This window comes from Candoia aspera, chromosome 1 (genome assembly GCF_035149785.1).
Source record: "Candoia aspera isolate rCanAsp1 chromosome 1, rCanAsp1.hap2, whole genome shotgun sequence".
NCBI lineage: Eukaryota > Metazoa > Chordata > Lepidosauria > Squamata > Boidae > Candoia > Candoia aspera.
Window position 1 is genome coordinate 46,708,510 of NC_086153.1, and position 26,336 is coordinate 46,734,845.

At 37.0% G+C, this 26,336-nt stretch overlaps 1 protein-coding gene across 4 annotated transcripts in view; it reads right to left on the bottom strand.

The window, feature by feature from the left end:
• Positions 1-1,270: 1,270 nt before the first annotated feature.
• LPGAT1 (lysophosphatidylglycerol acyltransferase 1) overlaps positions 1,271-26,336 on the bottom strand; it is a 46,561-nt gene continuing 21,495 nt past the window's right edge. For all 4 annotated transcript variants that reach the window (XM_063303203.1, XM_063303185.1, XM_063303210.1 and 1 more), the window contains 5 exons: positions 23,217-23,312; positions 19,405-19,678; positions 5,593-5,719; positions 4,302-4,408; positions 1,271-3,121 (listed from right to left, as the gene is read on the bottom strand). In XM_063303203.1, coding sequence (XP_063159273.1) covers positions 2,970-3,121; positions 4,302-4,408; positions 5,593-5,719; positions 19,405-19,678; positions 23,217-23,312 — 756 coding nt within the window. In that variant the 3' untranslated portion in view covers positions 1,271-2,969. The remainder of the gene's footprint in view (positions 3,122-4,301; positions 4,409-5,592; positions 5,720-19,404; positions 19,679-23,216; positions 23,313-26,336) is intronic.

The window sequence follows — 26,336 nt, forward strand, 5'->3', positions numbered from 1 at the left end:
TTAAGGGTATTAATTACCCTTCAAGATGTACCAGGTGTGAGGAGATACTGTCCACTTCTATGAAATGCTTTACTGAATAGAGGCTTGAGCTGATAGTTACCAACTAAAAATAACATGGCATACACACCCATATATACATTCCTCCTTCACACTTTTTGCATTCTTAGATTGGTTCATTTGGTCCTGTTGAACTCAAAGGGTTATTGCAGAATAAACAATTTGACAATCACATATTGTGAGTAGAAAAATGCTTTTATTTAGGAGTTCCTGAAACCACTATCTTCAGTTTCTCCTGATTCAGCTGTAAAAAAGACACAGTAATCTCTCTTCATATTTTCCACTGCAAATAGGAGAATAAAAAAGTCCAATGTAATTTATACCCAAATGCCTCATTTGGAAGTGTTCCTCGAAATTAATGGGACATAGCTTCATACCATTTCATCAGAATCATAGGCATAATTCATGATTGAAGGGCCATCAGTGCTTTATAAATGTCACTGTATCACATTAAAGAAAGTAAGCTAAAATAGTGGTTAAGCTAGATTACACCCAGTGATATCCATTTCTGTTTTGACAAGCACCCCATCAGAATTTGTAGTATTTTCCTATAAACAATATCTGCAATGGACAAGAATTATACTCCTGCTCATAGTTAGTAGTTTAAAAACAGCAGTGAATTGAGTATTTTCTTATTTTGTTTAGACCCAAATCATTTTTAGAAGTTGATGTTTCCAAAACAGAACATATCACCTAGCAGTGTACATCCAAACAACTATTATTTTCTATCCACATCAAGAAATGTCTTTTGGATTATAGTCACATCCATCTAATGCGTACTGTGAAAGAAAACCTGTAGCACCTTTCTGCTAGAGGAAAATGAAGCCCTCTGTTCACTTTAGCACCAGTTCAAAAAGACAAGTGGAATTAAAAAGTAATCTTATCCCAAAATGCTACATTTTATAAGAATTCATTTAAATGGCTTTTTTTTTGTATTAGTAATCAATTGCTCATGGGTCAAATACTAGTTAAAATGAACCTTTAATACTCACAGTTGAATATCATACTAACGGCCTTTTGCAGTGTAACTATGATGATGTTGAAAATATACTTTATCCTAGAATGAACTATAGAAGTTGCCATAAATACATACTGAAATGTATTCTGTAGTTTAAAATGTGTTATTTGTATTTTATGACATTTATACAGATAACACAGAAAATCTGCTTTTCTTGTTATGCTTCTTCACCATTCAAAACGAAAGAAATAGGTATAATGTGGTTTTATATCTTTATTTTATATACTACTCACCAAAGCTGGTTCTCATGTAATTTGGGAAAACAAAAACAAAACAAAAACAAGAGAATATATATCTCAAACTCAGCGCAGACAACTGTTGTTGGCTTGGCTTTGCTCTTAGAAAAAAAGTTACAGTCCATAAAAGACAACATTTGGTAATTAGTGTACAGGCCTGAACGTGTAAACTAGAAACTGGTCTCTAGGAATGGTTTTGTATATAACGATGCAGTCATATAGTCAAGGCCAAGCATTCAAAGAGTGATAATAACACAGAATCATTTCCTTCAAAGTTATTATAAAACTGTAATATGATCACCTGGAACCCTGTTTTAGTGCCAAACTGCCTCTTTAGTTAAACTCCCTTTCTATGAGTGACATATTTCAGCAAGATGACAGATTGAGTAATGCCCTTTACAGTTCAGAGAATTTTACAACAGCTCTGGATTATAAAGCAGATTATCTTCCTATTGTTTTGCTCAATGACTAGGTATTCTGTTTGGTGATTAAGCGAAATTCCTCTTATTTTTCCTATAAGCAAAGCATCTAGGTGCTTGGCATATATGTACAGAAACTGTCTCACATGCATTCCCGGTGCTTGTCAGACAAAAATAAAGGCCTCTCTGAAGATTAAAAATTACAAAAAAATATGATTCTGCCAAGTCTGTGGCAACTCATGTACTTCAATGCTGAAAATCCAGACCTCTCTGAACTGCTAATAGCCCTCAAAATACAAGCTGTTAGGAACAGCATCTACATTTCTTTCTAGCTATGCTCCTTCTCATCACTTTTTAAAAGTGACTTTTGTGGAAGAGGAAGGAAGGAAGGAAGGAAGGAAGGAAGGAAGGAAGGAAGGAGAGCACGCGCGCGAGAGAAGGTACATACACAAAATGCATTCTATAATAACAATAGGAAACAGGTTAATGACATTCCATTTCTGAAGCACCCTTTCAAGAGGATATTCACAAGAGGTTCAAGCAACAGAAAACATGGTAAGAATAGATTGGTCTATGAGGTATGCACAATTTTTTCAACACTTCATGACACTGCAATGCTTTTTGCAGTGTACTTTTCCTTTTCTTGGGTTACAGTAAAAGATTTCACTGAGATTGTGTTCAACAGAATTTTTTTAAAAAGAAAAACGAAAAAAAACCCTACTAAACAGGTATCATGGGAACGTCACAATACCATAGCCAGGACTGTGGAATATGTTAAACAGATTCAGCATAATTAATTACAATACAATTTGAGTTGTGCAGATGAAGGATCTCTACCACAAGACTTGCAGTACAGACTACTTAAGAAAGAGTTGCTGAAGATTCGGAGTTTTAACTACAGTGCTGAATACTACCTGTGATAAAAGCATTCTCTGCTACAGATATTCACCTCTGATGGTGTATAACTGTATCTCCTGTTCAAATGCTGAATTTGCTGACATAGGTGTCCTGGGGTCACACCTTTTAAAAATACGGACAGTTCTTAAAATATATCATCATTCGGTCATTATATTGTTGAGCCTTTCTTCTAGTGGAGTTTAAAATCCTCCCCCAAAAGGAGAGAAAGTCCATCCAGTATGTTCCTTTCTACTGGCATATTCATATTTGAACACATAACATGATGCATTCTGTGAAGTACCAAGTTCCTCATTGTGTCCTTGTGTCCCATTCATTCACCTTTTAAAATAGGCATTCATAAAAATACTGAAGAATGCAGTACCACATACCACCCGACAAAAATGCAAATAACTGCACAAGAATTAGCCACAAATTGCTAAGGGTCATCTCCCGGGAAACAACTTCTGTCTGTCCATGCAAAGGAGGGAACATTCCTGAAAGAGAAGAAGAAACACCCTGTGACAAATTCAAGCTATCTTTCTGGAATTTTTCCCAATCATGGAATTAACAAGAACTCAGGGCACGCCAGATATAACCCTGGCTCTCTTTTATGATGATCAATACATTAGGAGGCAGTTGTGTTTCCCTACCTGCAAACATTTTCCTGCCTGGAGCAAATATTGTTTATCTTAATGTTTGCTCCAACTAAGGCTAATTAGGTTTCTTGTTTTACCATCATTCTGAATTGGTTTTCAAGTCCTAGTCAAGCAATGGAAATGAATGTATCTTAGTTTAATTTCTGTTTGGATAAGCATTTGGGTTTAGCTTCAATTATGATTAACATCAGAACTGAATTCCTTGATCTTGAGATAGGGTTTCATCTTGGCAGAAGGCCTATCATACAATGTATTTCCAATCCACACATACGAAAGAATCAGAAGAACTTCAATAGTTTTGCTTCTCAAGATACAGTTTTGCTCATAAAGCAAGACACTGCAACAAATCTAATCTGAAGGAATCTGGATATGTATAGTTTCAAATATCCTCTTTCAATTTTTCTAAAATTAAAGAAGCAAGGATAACATCATTTCTACAATGCCACAGCATGGTGAACTAATATTTTAATGTAAGTTTAATGTATTATATACATTTACTCGAATAGTGAGATTGTTCAATAACTCAATATAAGGTGTCATTGTTTCCTAACAAAATGTCAAAGTTCATGGCAGCAGGAGAACCACAGAACTACTATCAACAACTGTTATTTTTCTACCCACTTGAACTTTCTTAGACAAATCTACAAGCTATGAAATAAATAAAAGTTTCTACTTACATAATATAGATTTCTTTCTTTGTCTTCTGATTTGGCATTTTCAACAAAAAGTCTAATGGACCTTAAAGACTAACAAATTTGTTCTACATAATCTTTAATGTCGATTTCACAAATATATATTATCTCAAGAAAGGATAATAAGTACATCCATTGCTTGATGGACCAGTGAAATGAGAATATAATATAGGAGTTGTGTATCATGAAAGCTTCTAAATGGATTAAGAGTCATTGGTGTTACACAGACATTTCTTATATTGATGAGCTGCTTAGTGCAGCGTGTTAAGAACTTTGATCTTTGACTAATCCATGAGAAATGAGTGTTGAATATTAAAAATATCTACCTGTCTTGTAAAAGTGTGACAAGAGACCCTCCTTTTCAATGAACCGTTGATATAACCAAACAGTGAGGGCTTCAGGATCAATGGGCACTTCCTTAATTGGAAAAATTCTGCATTTTAAAGAAAAACAGAAAAGTGAATTAGATATATGAAATATTTTAATTATCTAAGATGAACTTCATTTTTGCTTTGAACTCTATCAAGATATAGTACATATTCCAGTATTTACACAGCTTATTTTCGTAACAACAATCTGTAATATTCATTAGTATTTTCCAATAGAAACATTTTTTTAAAAATCACCAATTGTTGGGGCAGTTGAATTATCAAATAATAGTTATGTTTCAATTTCAGTTTAAGAAAACTAGACATTAATTCTGGCTTCCAGTTCAAACACCAACACCTGGCCTATATTTCACTAAGAGCTGCGTTTTATTATTTCAGAGACCTCTACATTTTGTAAACATTAAACTATCATTTAAATCTTGTATTAAATATCTCTTTCTTCCCTGGATTCTGGAAAAGAGATGCAGCAATTAAATGTTGACAGCAATAAATATGTAATAAATATATAAATGCTGATAACAAGAACCTGAACCTCAGAATCAATAATCTCTAAAAACTTTCTAGCTCTAATTTTATTTCCTATTTACAAAAGTCTACGAAAACAAGCATTACAAAAGAAATATTAACAAAATTAACAGATGATCTAACAGGAAAAAACTACTTCTAGTGCCCCACAGTCAGGAAACAACGGGAGCTGAAACAAGGAAGTGCTGCTTTCTGGGGTAGTAAGAAACCTCTGGAAAAGTCTCCTTGTAGAGATCAGAATGCTGCTGTCCCTGAGTACATTCAAGATGTCGAAGAAAGAGCTGTTCCAGACAGGGTTTTAACCTGTTTGGGGCCTCCTTTTGTTTTATTTTTGTTTTGTACTTATTTAACTGTTATGAACTTTTGTGTTTGTGAGCTTATCAGAGATGTTTTAAATTTGTTTTATAGTTCATATGCCAACTGCCTAATCATATATAGGTTTATGTATGCAGAGGCTTCCCCTTCAAGTTTGCTGGTTTGGAATTCCTTAAGCTCTAACTGAGTAGCTACATACTTACAGCAACCAGCATTTAAAGCATATTTCCCAGCATTTCCAAATGGAAAATTGCATGTCCAAAAAGGAAAACACTAAATGTAAAGCTGCTTAGATTTCTAACCAACTATATATTCTGAGATGTCCCATTAGGAAATTTCAAAACCAGGCCTGTTCATTTTAACAGAAGACAGAAAGTGCATTTCATACCTGTAATGTACATGAGTAATTGTTGGCCGTCTGTAGCCAAGAATCCACGTCTGAATGTCTATGGGATTAGCTTTGGGATATGCAATAGTTGTATCTATCACCCACTGAAGACCTTTTGATTTATTTTCTAAGAAAGGAGATTATGGAAGAAAGAAAACCAGGAAAATTAACACTTTTAATCACTTATATAATACTTCTAATGTAACGTTTCATTAATGTTAACATTCTAATAATTCATGCTACAGGATGCCAAATCCCACATACTATATTCAGTTTTTATTTCTCAACTTGGCTAACAAATGGAGAATTCTCTTTATCTACAAACTGCTACCTACATAAATGGCTAATTTTAATGAGTACTACACATCAAAATCCTGGATATCAATAATTGTTCTGATTTCTTAATAAGCCATGAAGTAAATCAACACTGCAATTTACTTGCGACAAAAAATGCTTGTTATTCAAATGCTTTAAATAGATTCTATGGTTGTATATATTAATGGAGTTGTTCTGTTATCAAACTTAAATAATAAAACAGTGGCTAAAATATTATTTTTCGAAAATCCATGAGCTCTGAGTGTGCACTGTTTGGTATTCTATCAATAAGTGAGTGGCTAATTAAGCCAAGCACTTAACTCAATCTATAAAGCTAAGTGCTATGTTTGTGCTTTCTTCCCAGGTAAAGGAGCTGACATTAGGCCAGTAAGTAACTTTAATGTGCTTGCAATTTCTAGTATCACTAGCTTAGGTCTAAAATCTATTTTCAGATCCAATTTCTGCACAGGAATATATAAGATTAGGTTCTGGCGTTAAGATTTCATGATCTAGAACTTCTCTTTCTTATTCTCTCCCTCACTCATATTTGCAAGAGTATTCTTGTAATTCTTTAATATACATGGTCCTCTGGTAAATATGCCTTTAGGGTTAGGGTTTGGGTTAGTCTAGACTAAAAGTATGACATAATTAAAAAAGAAAAAAAGCAACGAAGACAAAAGGAAAATTTGTCCAACCAAGTGCTATATTTGAGAGAAGAAAGAGACAAGAGACAAAGAGTAATATCTAATTAAGCAATATAAACACCACCAAAACTTTTTAACAACTTAACAATGATTTAAATGCTATCTGTAAAGGTAAAGGTAAAGGTTTCCCTTGACGTAAAGTCCAGTCGTGTCCGACTCTAGGGGGCGGTGCTCATCTCCGTTTCTAAGCCATTAGAGCCGGCGTTGTCCGTAGACCCGTCCGTGGTCATGTGGCCGGCATGACGACACGGAACGCCGTTACCTTCCCGCCAAAGCGGTACCTATTAATCTACTCACATTTGCATGTTTTCAAACTGCTAGGTTGGCAGGAGCTGGGACTAGCAACGGGAGCTCACCCCGTTGCGTGGATTCGAACCGCCGACCTTCCGATCGGCAAGCTCAGCAGCGCAGCAGTTTAACCCTCAGCGCCACCGCATCCCCTTAAAATGCTATCTGTACTTTTAAGCAAATATGAAAAATGCAACAATGATCACAGGACTGGAAAAGGTCAATTTATATTCCAGTATCAGAAAAAGCAGTGCTAAAGAATGCTCATATAACTGAACAATTGTACTTATCTCAGATGCTATTAAGATAATGCTCAAGGTTTTATAATCCAAACTTCAACAATACATTGAACGAAAACTGCCAGATATACAAGCTGAATTCAGAAGAGGTAGAAGTATGAGTAGAGTGCAGAATCTAACTGAAAACACCCAAAAGATAATGGAAGAGAGAACCAAAACGATGCCTCCTTCTACTTCATTGATTAGTCAATGGCTTTTGACTATGGAGGCCATAACAAATTATGGATAGCCCTTAAATACATAGGTGTTTGGGGCAACCCCATCTGCCTATGGAAGAACTTGTGTGATGGTCAGGAAAAGCAATTAAAATGACATATGGAGCAATTACAGGGTTCAAAATTGACAAAGGAGTGTGCCAACATTATATACTCTCCAAGTATTTAATTTATATGCAAAAACACTGGGCTAGAAGAAATACAAACTAATATTCCTGGGAAATCATCAAGCAAGCTGATGATACTACTCTGATGGCTGGAACCAAGGAGGACTTAAAGAATCTCATGTTGAAGATGAGAGAAGGTACAGCTTACGTTGGTCTGCTGCTCAATATTAAAAAACCCCTAAGGTTATGACAACAGACAATACAAAAAGGCAAAGAAGAAACTGAAATAATAATAGACATCATTTTCTTAGACTCAAAAATTCACTGGGATGATTACTATAGCTATGAAATAAATAAAAAAACCTCTGCTACTTGAAAAAAAAAACCTGACGGATCTAGACAAAATATTAAGTGCGGAGACAGCATACCACTAACAAAGGTATGCATTGTCAAGGCCAGGTCTTTGCAATTGTATGCAAGCTGGACCAGAAGGTCTAAACAAAGAAAAAGGTATGCTTTTGAACTGTGATGTTGGAGAAAATAGTTGAGAATACCCTGCATTGCAAGACTGACTTCATCTAATAGTCTACTCACTGGAAGCCCAAATAATGAAGCTACAGTTTAAATTTTTTTGGACACATAATACAAAAGCAAGAATCATTGGATGTCCAGAAAAGTTAACGCTAATTGAAAAAGAGACCAAGAGATGGCACAGTATCTAGCACATACCAACTCTGATGACGCAGGCATAAACTTACAAGACTCAAAAAAGCTGCTACTGACTGACAGTCCTAGCAAGATTATGTCCATCAGGTACACTCCAATTTTTTCATGCTTGGTGGTTCCAAGCCTTCACTCAAAGTGTGTGTGTATAAAATATTGCCAAGAAAACTGCAGGGACTGGTCCAAGCAGTTGCCAGAAGTCAACAATGACTCAAAGGCACAAAAAATGTGTGTGTGCGCATTCGTATTTCATTTCCACTTTCTTCCCCCAGGAATGATCGGAGACCTCTAATACAGGTAGTCATCATTTAGCGACTGCCTCGGACAGTGACCATTCACAATTATGAAAGTGATGAAAAAGTAATTTTGCAACCAATGCCCACATTTATGTCCTTTGCAGTGTCTTAGTCACATGTTCTCCATTACTAACTCCATTAGTATGGGTTGTCCTGTGTCTGACCATTTTTTTCTCTCCCCCCCCTTCACACAGCAGAGAGATTGCCTAAACAAGCTATCTCTTCCTGAGCTGCTTTTCTTCCCAGCACAGCTTTCCCTGAAAAATCTAACTGCAAATTAACAAGCTTATCTCTGTGACCTTAATTAATTGATTATTATTCTGGGCCCACTTGCAGCTGCTACCTGCAACTGACAAGACCCTAATCAGTTTCACACCAAAGGCTTTCCTTTGCCTCCTAAGCAGCTCAGGGCTGGCAGCTTCCAGCATGCTGGGCAAACAGCCGGTGCCAGCACATTCCTTTCAATGTGTATTTTACATTGTCTGTCTGCTTACTCTCTTGTAATCCCTTCCTTTCCAATAAATGTAAATACAAATGTTAATTCTCTTCTTGCTAATTATCCAGCACTGGGGTGAGTTTTCCAAAGACCAGGGGAGTGGGAAAAAAGAGCTATAAGATTTGCCCTTTTATCCAGCTTCCTCGTGAGTCGAGTTCCGGAAACCTTCCCTGCCATTTGGGCTCACCCAGCTGTTTGGAGTCGTATCCTTCCAACACTGCAAAGCAAAGGAAAGCGGAAGTAAAATCATAAGCACGGTCATGGTCACATGATTTTTCACTTAGGAACCGCTTCACTTTATTTATTCAATTTATATTGCCGCCCATCTCAAACTAGTGACTCTGGGCAGCTAACAACAATAAAAACAGTCATAATATAAAACAAAAATAACAAAATTTAAAAATAAAAATATATATATATATATATACAGCCGAGCGATCTAAAAGCCATGGTGTTAACATAACCATGAAACGGGGCCCTTCCCACACTTGGGGGCCCAGGCACAAAGACCCTGTTGCCGGTCCCAAATGCAGTCACTAAACATCCTTCCCCCGGAAGTGAGGTTAGCCTCCTCTCCTCCTAGACTTCAGAAAACAGCTGAAGACCTGGTTTTGCTGCCTTGCCTGGAGTGGGGAAGGGAAGAGCCATTCTTGGGGCTGGTTGGTTCCCTAGTTCTGCTGGGACTGGTTTTATCCCCTTATGGGTTGAATTAGATCCACCGTGGCTTAGATTCTATTGCATTTTATATTTGTTGATTACTGGTAGTATTTATGATTTTATTGAATTTTAAATTGTTCTTATTGTGAACCACCCAGGGTCCCCAGTCTGGGGGAGATGGGCAGTGATAAAAATCTGATAGATAGATAGATAGATAGATAGATAGATAGATAGATAGATAGATAGATAGATAGATAGATAGATAAACAAACAAACAAACAAGGACTACCTATACTATTATCTACACAGCATTGTTCCCATTGCTATTTAACTTTTACATGAAACTGTAGGAAAGTTCATCCCAGAAAGTGGGCACAGTATGTAGATGACAACCAGCTTTATCTTTCCTTTTCATCTAATGAGGCAGTGCTTGAGGTTGAGTCAATAAGGTTGAATTAATTAAATTAAATTAATTAAAACTTAATCTAGATACTACTACAGAAAAGGGACCACCTGTCCAGGTCATATTCTGCCTGTTCCAAAAAAGGACTGCGCTCCCTTCCAAAAATGAGACAGTTAGGGAGTAATACAGGATCCATTATTATTACTAAAGGCACGCATAGCCTTGATGGTCAGGGGCACTTTTTATCAGCTTAATCCGTTTAGTCATGCCGGCCACATGACCACGGAAGTGTCTACAGACGAACGCTGGCTCTTCGGCTTTGAAATGGAGATGAGCACCGACCCCTAGAGTCGGACACGACTGGACTTAACGTCAAGGGAAACCTTTACCTTTACTATACTGATATACTAGTTGCATCGTTTCTGGGCCAAGATACCTCAGCCTACCTTATCTGCTAAATTTGCAACTGAATTACTACATATATGTAGGGCTACTTGTGAAGATTATTCAGAAATTTCAGTTAATCCCAAAACTTGCTGCAACCCCTCCCCCCCCGGCAAACTTGAACTGCCCAATATAATCATATTGCAGTAGGGCTTCATCAATTGCACTTGTTGCCCACTCATTTCTGGGGCCCATTTTAAGATTTTGTGTTCAGATTCTAAAACTCTGAACAGGTTGGGGTCAAAGTACCTCAAAAACACTTCCTCCTCGATAACTTTTCAGACTTCCAGTGGGGACATGGCAGACTGAACAGCTGTGCCCATGGGCTCAATGGGCAGAACTGACAAGTTGGCAGTTTTTTTGGGCTCAGGCTGGTTTTTCCTGAAGCTGAGGAGTGTTTTTCCAGAAAAAGGAAAACACCTGGAATCACCCCATCTGTCCTCCAGATGGCTGCTTGCAGCCAGATCGCACACACTGTTCACACTCGACTGGTAAGAGCAGCCGGGAGGCTGAGACATCACCATTTTCCAAGCCACACTGTAGCCTTAAAGGGACACTAAGATCGGCCACCCCATTTCTAAATCACCCAATTTTTATTTCTTTTAAGTATCCATACCCTAAGACAGGCTTTCTACAGCAAGGAGAAGCGGGTTCTATTGGTGCTGTTATTTTGGGGATCAATTTTTTTAAAAAAATATTTTTAAGTTTTGGACATTGTTTTCCATCCAAATATTAAGCTGGATTGAGAGTAAATAATTGTCTTCATGTTATTATTTTCTACTAAATATGAAGATATTAGCATTTTTCTATACGATGAAACGTCTGTTTTGAACTTTTAGTATTCTGTTTCTACTTTCCCTGGGGAATTGTCTGCATATCTCACTTTCACTTGAGTAAACATATTCCGGAATTCTTTCATATCTTTGACTCTTGCTGGTTAAGCTCCTAGGGGGTGCCATAATCTACTGCATGAGACATGGAGGATTTTAAACAGACTTTCTCTGACTTCTAACGACATTTTATACAGATTCTTTCTGATTCCTACCAAGTTTTTATGCAAGGCATTCAGGACATTGTGGAAAATAATGAAGTCTAAAATATGCCATCTGGTTGGGGATGTCGTGGATGAAATTGAGGAATTTAAAAGCAACAGAAATGTCTTTTTGACTTTTGTTGAAATGCTGGATGAAGATCGGATAGTCGAGTTGAAGAAATTAAAAGGGAGAGATTGAGTGGCAAGCCGTAAGTGAAACTGATCTGATGGAACGCCATGGAAAAGAAGGGGTTATTATGTATGGGAGATCTCCTGAAGAGAAGTCAGAGTTTTTGAGGGGGGCAGTTGGGCTCTTTGATTTTTTTAAGAAAAAAGCTCTCTGCGCATTGTGGGGATATGTAAATGCTCTGGTTCATTTTCAGGTGGGATAAGGATTTAAGAATATTTATCTGGATTGTTCTTAGGGTTTGGCTGACTTCATTTATCTTTAACGATTTGGATTAAGATTATTAAGGTGTAATAAAAAATAATAAATGTCTGGTTTGGGGTTTAATATGATTAAGATTATTAAAATTGTTGTATTATCAAGTACAATGGCAGACAATTTGTTTTTTAGTTTGATCTTTATTACAGTAGACAGGAATGTATAGAATAGCAGTAGGAAAGAAATGTTATCTTTGGGGCAGGGAGTTGATTAGGAGGCATATATATATATATGGAGTTGATTAGGAGGCATATATATATATATATATATAGGGAGTTGATTAGGAGGCATATATATATTCCCTCCCCCCTTTTCCCCTCCCCTTTAATATACGGGGAGGGAACAACTGTATTTAGTGATGTTTATAATGCACCAATACAATGACTGATGGAACTAATGTGATTTTGGTTTAATATAGAGTAAGGGATTGATTATGGAAAACTATTGTATATCCTTGCTATTAAAAGTTGGAAGTCATGTCTTTTTGCAATTTTAAAAAAATTTCTCTTGTGTTTCTACACTTGTTTTTTCTTTTTTTCTTTGTAGTTTTTTTTCTGTAGCTTTTATCTTTGCTTGAAACTTAATAAAATTCTTATATATATAAAAAAACCTACTTCCTCCTCTATTACATACCTGTCCAGGCTCTTTGAAACCCTCCTTAAGAAGCCCCTACCAACTGAAGTGAGGTACTGAAGATCAGAGGTGTCAAACACGCGGGCCGCATGTGACCCACAACACTCCAGAGTCTGGCCCAAACCAGATTAAAATGCAATTGGGCAACATTTAAGAAAATAAAATAAAAATACAAGAAAACAGACATTATATTTTAAAAATAAATGATGATAAATTTTACGGTTATTTTCTTAAAAAAACACTTCTTCAAAAAATCCGTCTTAAGAGACCTTCAGTTATTGGATGGATCAGACATTTAATAAATAAATAAATAAATAAATAAATAGGTGGCGCTGTGTATGGGACAGGAACATATAGTCTTGTTCTAAGAGTCTTTGTGAATTTTTTTTAATCTGTTCTCTTTTTTTTCAACTCCATGCTTTTATAGAGTTCATCCTTTGCTTCATTGTTATGTCAATACGCCACTTTTGTAAGCTCCTTAGTGGTCTATCTCCAACTTCCTGTGCAACTTTCTTCAAAATTCAGTTTTCCCTGACTTTGAATAATGGATAATTATATTTCCAAGTCATGCTACTTTTGTGTTTATTAAAATACTGCCTTATTTGTACACTACTCTGTATTTTTTAAAAATCCATATAAACCATTGTTTTTAAATAGTATTTTAATGCATCTTTACTTAGCATACATACATTTAAACACATCTGCTCTCAAACACAAATTTTATTAAGTTGCCTAAGAACTGCACAGCACTTTTTGCACAGCTACAGAAATCCAACATATAGCTAAACTTCAGTTTGAACACTAAGTGAAGGTAAAGCCAGGTGAATTCCTCAACAGTTTGAGGAACTGAGTTTTGACAACTTTCCTTTCAGACACAGAAGTGGGGCTATAAACTTAGTCTCATTCCTCAAACTGGTATTTTCATGCATATTCTGTCATAACATGAGTATAGTTATTTTCAGAGACTTCACTACTAGAAGTACCAGTAGTGTACCATATAGATCCAGCCTGATGTATCTGGGAGGATAAAGCTTGTTAATAAAACTGGTTTAATGCCTTAGTGACAGCTACAAAATCACTTATAGTTCAGAATAGATATATTAATCTCCTTTAACATGACTCCTTTTGTTCTAGTTGAGAGATAATTAATCATCTGTATCATTATTGCTCAGGTTTCATGGTCTTACATAATGCTGAAAAAGATTTATAGAACCATCTGCCTCAAGACACTGTGATTTCTAATCAAAACAACATATAGATAAGCAAGCAGCAAATTTTACTTAGTTTCTGCTCCTTTGGGATTCAGGTATCATTTTACAAAATTAGGGTCAGGCTTCTCTTGGCAGACAATAGAACTAAAAGTTTTGGTATAAGGAATTAAGTGACCCAAATTTCTGATTAGTAAATTTATTTGAAGACCTGTAGAAGCTGTTAAAAAAGAGCTGCCCAGGACAACACACAAGCCTTATTTATACTGAATTCAAGTTTTAATCTTTGCAACTATTTCTCCTGCCCACATACAATGGACTTAAGTTGTACTAAGCGAGTACTGGGTGAAAGGAAGGTTTCCAAACGTCCCTTAAAGCAGAGAATCTGATAGCACCTTTTCAGACTAACAAATTTTATTGAAACACATAAGCTTTTGAGAAGTACACCTAACTCCATCAGGCATCTTAGAAGGCAACTAATGAAGTAAGCTATAGCTCACAATAGCTTATGACTTTTAATAAAATGTGTTAGTCTGAAAATGTGCTACCACACTCCTAGTACCACACAACTAGCCTGGTTTCAGGTTGGTTGCTTGAATAAACTCTCATAACCAATGAAATTCCAATGCTTGTGAAAATTTGCTGTAATGACATTTCAAAAATCCGAGAAGCTGTTTCACATGAACTATTTTCTATGTAGTTTGTGATGTCTCTCTTCATATAATAAGATTGCCTCATGGTTAAAACCATCGACTGGGGCACTGTCCTGAGTATACCTGGCCGGTGATAATAAAGGGAAGAACTTTTTTGGCTATGTTGACTAATCTAAAGAATGCCATCTAAAAGGAGTCTCATCTAGCTTTTCAGTGCAACTTGATGTGCTCCTTTTATGCACCTCATGTTCTTATATTTTACTGAATTGAATACTTTAAACTAGGGATAGGTAACCTCTAGGGTTGAAAGAACCACAAATGATACTGGATAGTATGTTGTGGAGACTCATATGCTTATTCACATTTTTTTTTTTATTTTTAATATCCACAAACAGGAAAGGGTATGCATAATTGAAGTAGCACAAATCAGGGAAACACATGCAAAGCTTTTCCCTCCTCACACGGATCTTGATGCAGCTAAAACTGTTATGGAGATTTTAAAAACTAAAAGACTAAGCTGACGGAGTTGATCCTTCTGTTGATCTTGTTAGAGCATCTGCATTTTCTATTCTTACTATTTGTAGTTTTTGGGTGAGGTTGTTTTATTGTTTATACTTCTATTAATTTTTTATTTGTTTTATACTTTATTTAAGGCACTGAGAGTTTCTGGTTTGCAGCAGGGTAGAAATGTGATGGATGGATGGATGGATGGATGGATGGATGGATGGATGGATGGATGGATGCTTTCCCATATGCCAGTCCCTCCCAATTTTATCAATATTGGAACTACTACTGATTTTCTGAAAGCCTCTGTTCCTGGCAGTGCCCAATGGTTCAGGACTTCAAAGCAACTCATATTCTCCTTGAAAATGCCGGGTATATATTCAATAACATAATATGGAAATGGGTTGGCTTTATTGTTCCACTTTAGCTTGATTTGGAACTTGCACATGAACAATTTGTGATATAATCAGTTTGATTTCTTTGTACTCTGGAGACATAGGCATCATTTTGGTATTTGAAGACTGTGTTAGCAATGAAGAAATCACTGGATTGGTAGAAAAAAATGGTAAGACATTCTCCTGCATCATTTCTGTTTCCTAGGACATACAGTCCAACTATGTTTTCCTTCTTACCATTTCCAACTTTGGCATTCTAGTCTCCAACCACAAGCAGCACATCTTGCTTGCATGTTGATTTCAGATTGAACTTAACCATAGAACTAATCAACCTCCTCTTCTTCTGCATCAGTGGTGGATAATCATATGAAATATGACATAAATTTTGTCTGCAAAATCTAATTGATATTATTTGGTCATTGAATGCACTGTACCTAAGTATTATCTTTGCTACATTTTTCCTGATACAAAAGCAACAAAATTTCTTCTTTGTTTTTCATGTCCTAAGTAGTAAACAGTATGAGAGTAGAGCCAGTTTGGTCTAGTGGTTAAGGCAATGGGCTAGAAACCAGGAAACTGTGAGTTCTAGTCCCTCCTTAGGCATGGAAGCCAACTGGATGACCTTGGGCCAGTCACTCTCTCTCAGCCCAACCCACCTCACAGGGTTGTTGTTGTGGGGAAAAGAGGAGGAGGAAGGAGTATTAGGTATCTTCGCCTTGAGTTATTTATAAAAATAATAAAGGCGGCATAGTAAGTAAGCAAGTAAATAAATAAATAAGTCTTCCACGTTCCCACTATAAATCCGTCTTTGCAGCTTTGGATTTTCTTTTCCTACATGGCAATATCAAAACCAGATACCCAGAAGGCATCTTACATAGATATTATATATGTCTATATAATCTAGCCACATCATAAAAAACATTAGTACTCTGAAAGATCCTCAGCTTTTCCTCAGTAGCCTCTTTTGAGTGCCATCAGACCGAGAGGCCCATCATCCAGCACTATATCATCGATCACTTTATCTTGTTTATATGTGTGGTTTTCTTGTTAAAGTACAGGAGTTGTTTACCGTCTGCCTTTTCCCACGTAATACGTAATGATGCCTTTGCTGTTGTCACCCAAGTGATCATCCACCCCCAGCAACTTCCTGTATTACTGCTGCTTGATCCAGGTGCCTGCTTGCTTTAGCTGGGCAGCTAGTATAACATTCACACACTGAGTGACCTGCTAGGAGTATACACTCTTGGGGTACACTCCTAGAATTCTTAACTCATCCCTCCCAGGAACGCCTACCCTCCTTGCTATGAGGAGGCAGCACAGAACTTGAGGGGAATGTGATTGTTTAAGTACTATTAAATATGGTGATGCATCAACAGTGTGAAGACACTGCCCACATTGCAAGCACCTTTCCTAACATTTGCCATACAGATACCTCAATGAATATGGCAGATAAAATCCAGAAAGAGATTAATTACACTCCAAGTTCTTGGTTCCTCTGAAAGCAAGCAAATTAGCCTATAGAGAATTGAACAGAAACCCTGCAGAGTGCAGGATGCATAATATCTATTTCTCTGAACAGGTCATTTTTCCCTCTTGGTTTCTTGCAGTCACAGGCTGCTAAGTACAGTAGTTTGCCTTAACATTTCTGAATAAACCATGAAGCAGAGTGGCTTTCGCTCAGTGTCAATACAAATTCTCACAATACTGAGGCCAATTAAAAAAAAATAAAGAATGGAAGGAAAATTTCGCAATGCTAACTGGAGTATCATTGCAATTCAAATATATTTTGAGCCACACACTGTGCCTGCAGGAACTAAATAGAAAATGAATATAAACATGCACACTTTGGGGGGGGGGGTTGAATAATATTATCTGAGTGCCATCACTATCAACTGCTTATCACAGAGCCTTTGGAAGACAAAAAAATAAGTGCATTATTTATTATACCCCACAAGGAATATCATTTTGCAACCACCTATTAAGTTGACTTACATGTTAGTCTGTATGCATGTCATGAAGTGTGTGATTCAGGTAAGCTCCTACATTTTAGTATTAAAAACCTACAGAAATATTATGAACACAGAAACAACACATGACCAGACTTGTAGCATCACACCCTGTATATGACCACCACGAAAGCCATTTATATAAAAAAATGGCAAAATAAATTAAGTGGCTAGCCAAGACTGGAAAGTTGTCAGACTAAATGAACTCTTGGTTTGATCTTTGCATAAATGTTCTTGTATAACTTTCCCTTAAAAACAGCCTGCTTGTTGAACAGAGTTGAAAACTTAGAAAATATTTGGTCTAACTAAAGGTGTGGTCTCACTTGGTCCTGTGATTGTTCTTTCTATAGGATCAGTACAGCACTTAAAAGCAATGCCAATAGATTGGTTTTTCAAGAAACTCAAAACACATGAATCCTATCTATTTTTTAAAAAACTAAGCAATGTATATATTGTGGTTCTGTGTTAGACTCCCTGTAGCTGCTGAAATATATATTGTTTATCAATGCAGATAGATATTTTGTGGCAAACTCTGATCCTAAGAAAGACATTGACAAGCAGTTATTTTAGTGATGGTTTGCACTGAGAATCGTATCAGAATCCACAGAAATGGGTTATCACTTGAACATGAAAAACTCATCCCAGAACTGAGACCTCACACTGGCTGGATCCCTTTCTTCCTACTTCAATCACAGAAGATGCATCCAGCAATTTTATAAATCTATTCTGGGTAGCTGAGTTGACTCTGCACATGAGACTAAGATGGTCTGAACAGAGTCTATGTTCTGCAGTTTGCCATTGAACCTCCTGTTGTGTAGATGTAATTAGCTTTAGGTGACTGTGAACTCCTCAACTGACTAAATCTGATCTAGGTAGGACTTTTTATGGTGGCCTCATGGACAGTTGTCGTAAGTGGGAGTATTCAGATCTTCTGGTATCTGAGTAACAGAAAGAAAAACCAGAGGAGTGCTAGCATTTGTACCAGATACTTTTGGGTGTGGTCTCTATTGACAGATTTTGTGGGAGTTAGGCAAGATGGTTCTTCTTCTGGTAATTGCCATTTCAGCAACCAGTTTCCCTGGTGGCAAAAGACTCACTCTACAAGAGCCCATGGAATTGAAACGGCACAGAAATTCGAAGGAAATTTGTTAGCGAAGACCACCTGCCTTATTGAATAGTGGAAGTCTCAGTGGAAATTGGTCCTGTTAACTATCAGGGAAGATCAGTAGCACTACGGCTTCCATCTATTAACTTCCTCCTTTCCCTCCACTCCCCAGAAGGATTGAGAATGATCTTTCACCCAAGGGAACTGCATAGGCAACCTCTAACTATTATGCTGCAGATGCTGAGGGTGATCCCTGAGAGCTACATGCCTTGATAGGTAGTCACATATTCTGGGGAAGATACTATTCAGATTCCCAATCTCCATGAAAGGTCACCCAGTGTAAATAATAAAGAAGATGACCTTGATGGAAATATGTAAGAACCATCACCTAGGCAAAAGCAGCTGAAATATTTTTCACGTCCAGAATAACGAGAAAACATTTATAAGAGGCTCAGGCAGACACCTTCCTAATTCACTGAAGTATAAAAGGGGGAGGAGGTACAGCACAATCAGACTTGATTTTGTCATTGTAGCCAATCTCAGTAAAGATAGTTTTAGCATTCCCATGGAGTTGATTTCCTGGTCTGGGGCTGACATCCCATCTGTCAGAAACCTTTCCTCAAGCCTTCAGAGGTCATAGCAGTAAAGGAAATTAAAAGAAATTAAAAGAAAAAGGGAACTAGAAATTGATTTGGTACAGCTTAACAGTGTTGCACAGCTTTATGTGTTAAATTTATAGCATACCGCAATGCTAATTTGTAAATTAATAAAATTGCTATATAACAAATTATACATGCAATACAGTACAGGATGAAACCTCAGACTACTTTTTAGATTCTGATCATGTGCCAATTGTTTCATAAATATTCAAAATGTTCCATACCTGATACAGCAACCTGTTCACCTGCCAAAGTTCCATTTTCTTGCTGAGCTACAAGATTTTTCAATATAACTTGTGTGGCTCCTAGTCTTGGCAATGTAACATGTGTAAGAAATGGCAAATTGTTTTTCTTGGCGAACACCTGACTGATTTCTCTTCTTTTTCTAAGAAAACCACCTTCTGGAAACAATACAATCCACTTGCGATCCCGGCTCCTGTAATATTTTTCTAGATGTTCATGGAGAAGCACAAGCTGCTGGTCACGATAAGCTTTTCCCTAAAATTGAAATGACAAAGAGTACTAACTAAAATGTCAGAGTAATGTCTACTTTCCCATCCAAATTAGTTATTATTTACTCAAAGAAAAATTCCAAACCAAGTTGTTTCAGTTAATTATGAATTTAGAAAATAAAAAAGGGAAACATGAAAGTAATACTATAATCAAAATATTTTTACAGGACTTAGGCTTCCTTTATCAAAAGCTAGGTTCATACATTGCTTGAAGCCATATTATACTTTGTTTGATTATAGCTTAATATGATGTGTGAACCAAGCTCATATGGCTTTTTAAATAAATTATAAAACAAGCCATGGCTTATTGCATTGTATGATCTCAAACGAAGTGTTTGGTTTACGAGTATTATTAGAAATTAGATACAAAAGTAAATCATAGAGTTGTCCAGTATTTAAGAAAGAAGACATTCATGTATTTTGTAGTTTACAAACAACACTATACATACCAATTCATATGCTTCACTAAAAGAACAAGGAATGGTAAAAGAACAATACCATCCACAGAACTGAAAGAAAGATAGCTTTCATTCTGTTGCCAAGTTTAAGTGCTGGTCATAACTTAGGGGCCCTTTATGGTTTGGCACCAAGTTACTTTCAGGACCACAGTCACCCACTAGAATTGGCCCAATCAAGTTGATCTCACTGAGAAAAGCAACTGGTAGTTCTCCACTCTGGAGAATGGGAGGCGGGTGGGGAGAAACCTCAGAGGTGCTACTTCTGCCACTAAAGATCACACTAGCTCTTATTTCAATTGCCTTCAGAAGCATCTGAAAACAGAACTCTTTCCGAGGGTGTTTGGGATGTGACACCAGGGATTTTGATTTATTCTACATGTTTTTGGTGTTTTCTATTTTTAATCCTGACTGTGTATTAAGAGTTTTGTGGGACTGTGGTGGGCCATAAATGGAATAAACAAACATACATTAAGATAGGAGCGTATGGGCAACAGAGAGAACGCACTATTCTGGCCCTAGGAAGTATGTACACAGGTAAGGATGTCATTCATAGGGGAGAAAGACGTATATATAAAATCACTAGCAAACAGCATAATTATATTTTATTTTATTTTCAGTGTCGTAAGCATTGTGTTTAGTAAAAAAAATGATTTATACAAATTATGCAAATTTTAAATGATCTCTTTCTTCTGCATTTCCTAGCAATAAGACCAAGCCTACAGTTGGGCAGGGGTCAAATTACTTCTTACAAAGTACCCTATTTCTGCAGATGATCTTCCATACATCTATAAAACACTGGGCTTAAGCATGAAGCTTCAATTTTAAGAAGTAATTCTTCACCACCCTTACCCTAGAAAAGGGCATCCAAAAGCTGAAAAATCATCGTGACTGACGCCTGGAAATTAAGAGGTGAGCTTTGTGTAAGAAGTCTAATTCTTTTAATCTTATTTTTAAAAAAAGTTAAAAGGGAAAAGGTGAACCTAGATTGTAAGTGAATATTTCCACATGGCTAAATAAAGCCAATCTGATCAGGCTTATCATTCAACAAACCTGATCATGTGCTAATCCAGTTAAAATTAAGCTTCCCCATCAACAGGCAATCACGTTAAAACTAAATACTTGTGAATTAATAATCCCTACATTTCTCCCTGTCAACCCAACAAGGTAGACCAGACTAAGCCAGCTGAACGTGCTTCTCCTCCTTCATTTTATCTTCATGTAAGCTAGGGAGGGGCCTGTCTCACATGTTTACTCAAGCCCCTCTTATCTGACCATTGCCTTGATAGCAGCTCTTCCTCCTGCCTTCAAGGTTATTCCCTATTCCCTCTACACTCCCGCATTGACATCATCAACATCCCCCATTTGGTGGATAAATCCAATCAAAATATGTTCCTGCCATTAGTTATAAAGCTAGCAGCAAAAGAAACAGAGTCTCCCAAGATCAACTATTTCTAGCCAAACAGAAATGAATACTCAAGCCCCTAAACTCTGTCCATTTCTTTTCATAATTTGCCACAGAAACCTGGAGAGATTATAAACTGAGGGAGAGAAGCAAACAAACTGCTGCTTTTATGAAGTTTTGATGGTCTGCTCAAGGCAACTTTCCTGTACAATAGAGAAAATTTCCCGTTTTTCCTAGATACAGACATAGTTGCTAAGTCTCTGTGCCTCTCACCTGGAAAGTGTTAAGCAGGACACTACAATAGAATTGAAGGTCTGAAGAAAAGGAAAAGGATCCCAGAGTTTTGCAGTGCTATGACCATTCTATTTTGAACCCTCATAATTATTTTGTGGCCTGGATCTAAGCTGCTTCCATTCTTCAGCTACTCTCCAAAGTGGTCCATTAGGAAATTTTTGAACCCACTCCTCTTTCTCCAGGAAGCACTTTTTGTCTTTAAGTTACATGTTCATCTTAATCCCTTTGAAGTTAATATTGGTGCTTGTCCTTATCTCTTTTTCTTTGACTTTTTCTGCAAAGGCCGCTGAACAGCAGGTAACAAGTTTCCAGAAAGCAGAATATTGCATCTGCATCAGTAGTGTTCTCTGAAATACACAGTCTTGATCATCATTGGCTATTTTTTAATCATATGGCATGCTGCTTTTTCTTGCTGGGAAATCCTTGTGAGGTCCAGCAGCCAGATGTGTAGACTATTTAGCCATGACAAGTCACGTTGCCTGGGGTGCATCACAAGGAGGCTAGTCTACATTGCACCGAGTTGGGCTGAGAGAAAGTGACTGGCCCAAGGTCACCCAGCCAGCTTTCATGCCTAAGGTGGGACTAGAACTCACAGACTCCTGGTTTCTAGCCCAGCATCTTAACCACTAGACCAAACCGGCTCTCATCACTGGCTATCTAACCGTGTATCTTAGGATTTGCTAAATTAATAATTAAATGAAAGTATTTGGAAAGTCTATAAAAGTACAAAAATCACTCAATTTGGGGTTCTTTGCCTATGCGTCTACTACGGAGATCAAATTAACAGATTTATATGATTCATAAGGTAGATTTATAGGAGTTGAATTTTACAGCCTAAACAACCCCTTCCAAATCTATAAAGCATATAAATGGTTTTGCATATCAAGGATATATTGTTACAATTTCTGATCCCTGACATTTTAGAATGGATGCAAAATAATCTGCTCCTTTCCAGTTCCAAAGAATCCTCTATAAGTTGTAGGAAGCACCTAGCATACAGAAGTCATTCAGACAAAGCCAAAATATGGGTTAATATTATGAAAAAAAATATTTGGACTCAGTTGTTCCTATCTCCCACTGCAAAAGGATTGGAAAGTTGTGGCATACCATGTACTCCAATCCCCAAAAAGCATTTCAGCCTCTGCCTGAAATTTCTAAGCTGGTGAACAAAATAAATAGGGAGCATATCTATATCTATACATAATACCAAACCATTGTATGTTTCTCCACATTCTGTTAACATTTTTATTAGTTTTTGACACTATTTGAAAATGGATTTCAATTTAATATATATTGACAATCATAGCAAGGTATAAACGAACATTTAGGAAAGCAGATTCTGCCATTAAAATATTTGTATTTGTTCTTGCCTGTCTTATAAAGAAGTCTCCATGAATCAGAGATACAATTCCAAAATTTGTGTATTTAAAAATATGATCCATCAGCCATATCATCTGACGAACAACCTGGGAAAATTCAGATAAGAAATAGTGTGTATTCTGCATATAAACAAAAATCAGAGATAGGTTTTTTTGTGCCATCAGATATAAGCATGTGTTTTTTGTAAGAGACATGCAAGCAAATATATAAAAATAAGAAAAATATTTTTATTATTAAATAGGAAACTGAATACAAATTGCATCCTTAGAGATAATTTTCATGTAAATGTTTTTACTAAAAGCCTTTTAGCTTTCAAGAAATATTTACTAAAGCAGCATTGTCTCTCAGTATATTTCTCCTTCATTCTAAAATCCTCACTTTCATTTTACATAAAATCAACAGATTTCTATTCCCTGAGCATCTGGGACAAATCTTATTATTTAAAATCCAGTTTCAGTAATTAACATTTTTTAAAAAGCCTTCATACAACCTTTATTTCTATATGAGCGTTTTAATTTTGTGCTTTTTTCATGTAAGAAAAAAACAAAGAATACAAAACAAACATGTAGAGGTAAACAGGATTTGCAAACTATATAGATTATTCAAAAAATATACCTACCCAATAAAAAATTTTAGGAAGTTCTTCAAACCTTTCTATTTACAATGTTAACTTAATTTTTAAGGTTTTTGTAGCTGTACAAAGTTGAAAAAATTAAGCTAATTCTCATTATCCCCATCATATTCATTTTAAGCATTCCATTATACATTGTCTATTCTACTAGTTCCAATTTTAATGATAAGATTTCTTACACTACAAAAACAAGGAGACAAGAAAAACCACATAAACCAAATTAAGATGTCTCATGGCCATCACTAGTTTCCCAGGAAAAAAAATTTAAAACAAAAACAGATAACATGCAAAATAGTACACATAATCCTCAGGTTACAATGGCAACTGGGACTAGGATTGCTGTCGCTAAGCAATGCGGCCATAAAGCACAACATCACACATCACTTAGCAACAGCAATCCAGGGAGTCCCGGTTGCCGTTGTAACCCCAAGACGCATGGATCCTTAAGCGGGAAGTGGTGGGAGTTCCAGGTAAGGAGCGTGGGGGTGCCACAGGGTGGTGGGGGAGGCCCTGGGAGGCCCAGCGCAGGCCGCATGCAAGTTGGGGGAGGGGGTGCTGCAGTGTGGCATGAGCGCAGGAAGGCCTAGGGAAGGAGGTTGTGGGTTGGAACACAGAACGGCAAGTTACCAGAGCAACTTGCAACCTTCCCTGCTGGCTTCCCCATTGACTTTGCTTGTGGGAAGCCAGCAGGAAAGGTCACAAATGATGATCACGTGACCATGGGGCACTGCAACCATCCTAAGTGCAAGCTGGTTGCCAAGTGCCCGAATCGCGATCACATGGCCATGGGAGCACTGCGACAGCCAGAACTTTGAGGACCAGTCATAAGTACCACCGGTTCAGCATGGTCACAACTTTGAACAGTCATTGAACGAGTGGTCAGTAAGTAAGGACTACCTGTAATACTTTTATATGAGAGCGCTTTGTGTGTAAGTTTTGTCCATGCTGAAATTTATAAAATTTAAATAGATAGTAACCCTTCTGGATAAAAATCTCAGGTTCTACTTTATTCTATTTACCAAGCCAACAACAGATTCTACATTTTGAGGTGTAAGTTCTTTCTGTTATAGGAACAGCTATAACTTTTCAATGTTTGTGCAATGAATATATAAAACCCAGAGAGATGTGTGTATAAAAGGGATATACTGTATAATCAATAAAGTAATATATTGAATGATTTCTTCTGATATACAAATATGATCAAAATGAATTCAGCATTAACACTGATTTAAATATATACTGTACATATGAATGAAAGCTATATTTACCATTCAAATTGTCTAGGCCAGGGTTTTTCAACCAGGGTTCCATGGAACCCTAGGGTTCTGTGAGAGGTCACTAGGGTTCCATGGGAGATCATGACTTATTTAAAAAATTATATATGAAAAAAAAATATTTCAAATTTGGGCAACTTCACATTAATGAGGTAACTTTCATTCGTTATTTTTAGTTTATGAACACTTTAATGCATATATACAGGCCTACACATGAAACAAATATAATAATTTTGTAACTTGTGGCCTGTATTTGAGCCTGAATGCACAGGGGCTCCCCGAGACCTGAAAAATATTTTATGGGTTCCTCCAGGGTCAAAAGGTTGAGAAAGGGTGGTCTAGGCAATTTTACAGTTATTTAAATTCAACACATTTAGTGCACTACTGAAAACAGTTTCATTTCAGTATTAACTTTCAAAGCAATTCAATTTGTTTTCCTGTTTTTATTTTTAAGCAACATTAAAAAATAGCATCCATGACATTTTATTTTATTTATTTTATTTATTTTCTATCCTGCCTTTATTATTATTTATAAATAACTCAAGGCATATTCCTAGGTGCAAAGATTACTGCAGATGCTGACTGCAGTCAGGAAATCAGAAGACGCTTAATCCTTGGGAGAAGAGCAATGACAAATCTCGATAAAATAGTTAAGAGCAGAGACATCACACTGACAACAAAGGCCCGCATAGTTAAAGCAATGGTGTTCCCCGTAGTAACATATGGCTGCGAGAGCTGGACCATAAGGAAGGCTGAGAGAAGGAAGATCGATGCTTTTGAACTGTGGTGTTGGAGGAAAATTTTGAGAGTGCCTTGGACTGCAAGAAGATCCAACCAGTCCATCCTCCAGGAAATTAAGCCAGACTGCTCACTTGAGGGAACAATATTAAAGGCCAAACTGAAATACTTTGGCCACATAATGAGAAGACAGGACACCCTGGAGAAGATGTTGATGCTAGGGAGAGTGGAAGGCAAAAGGAAGAGGGGCCGACCAAGGGCAAGGTGGATGGATGATATTCTAGAGGTGACGGACTCGTCCCTGGGGGAGCTGGGGGTGTTGACTGACAGGAAGCTCTGGCATGGGCTGGTCCATGAAGTCACGAAGAGTCGGAAGCAACTAAACGAATAAACAACAAAACTCAAGGCAGCGAACATACCTAATACTCCTTCCTAATCCTATTTTTCCCAGAACAACCACCCTGTGA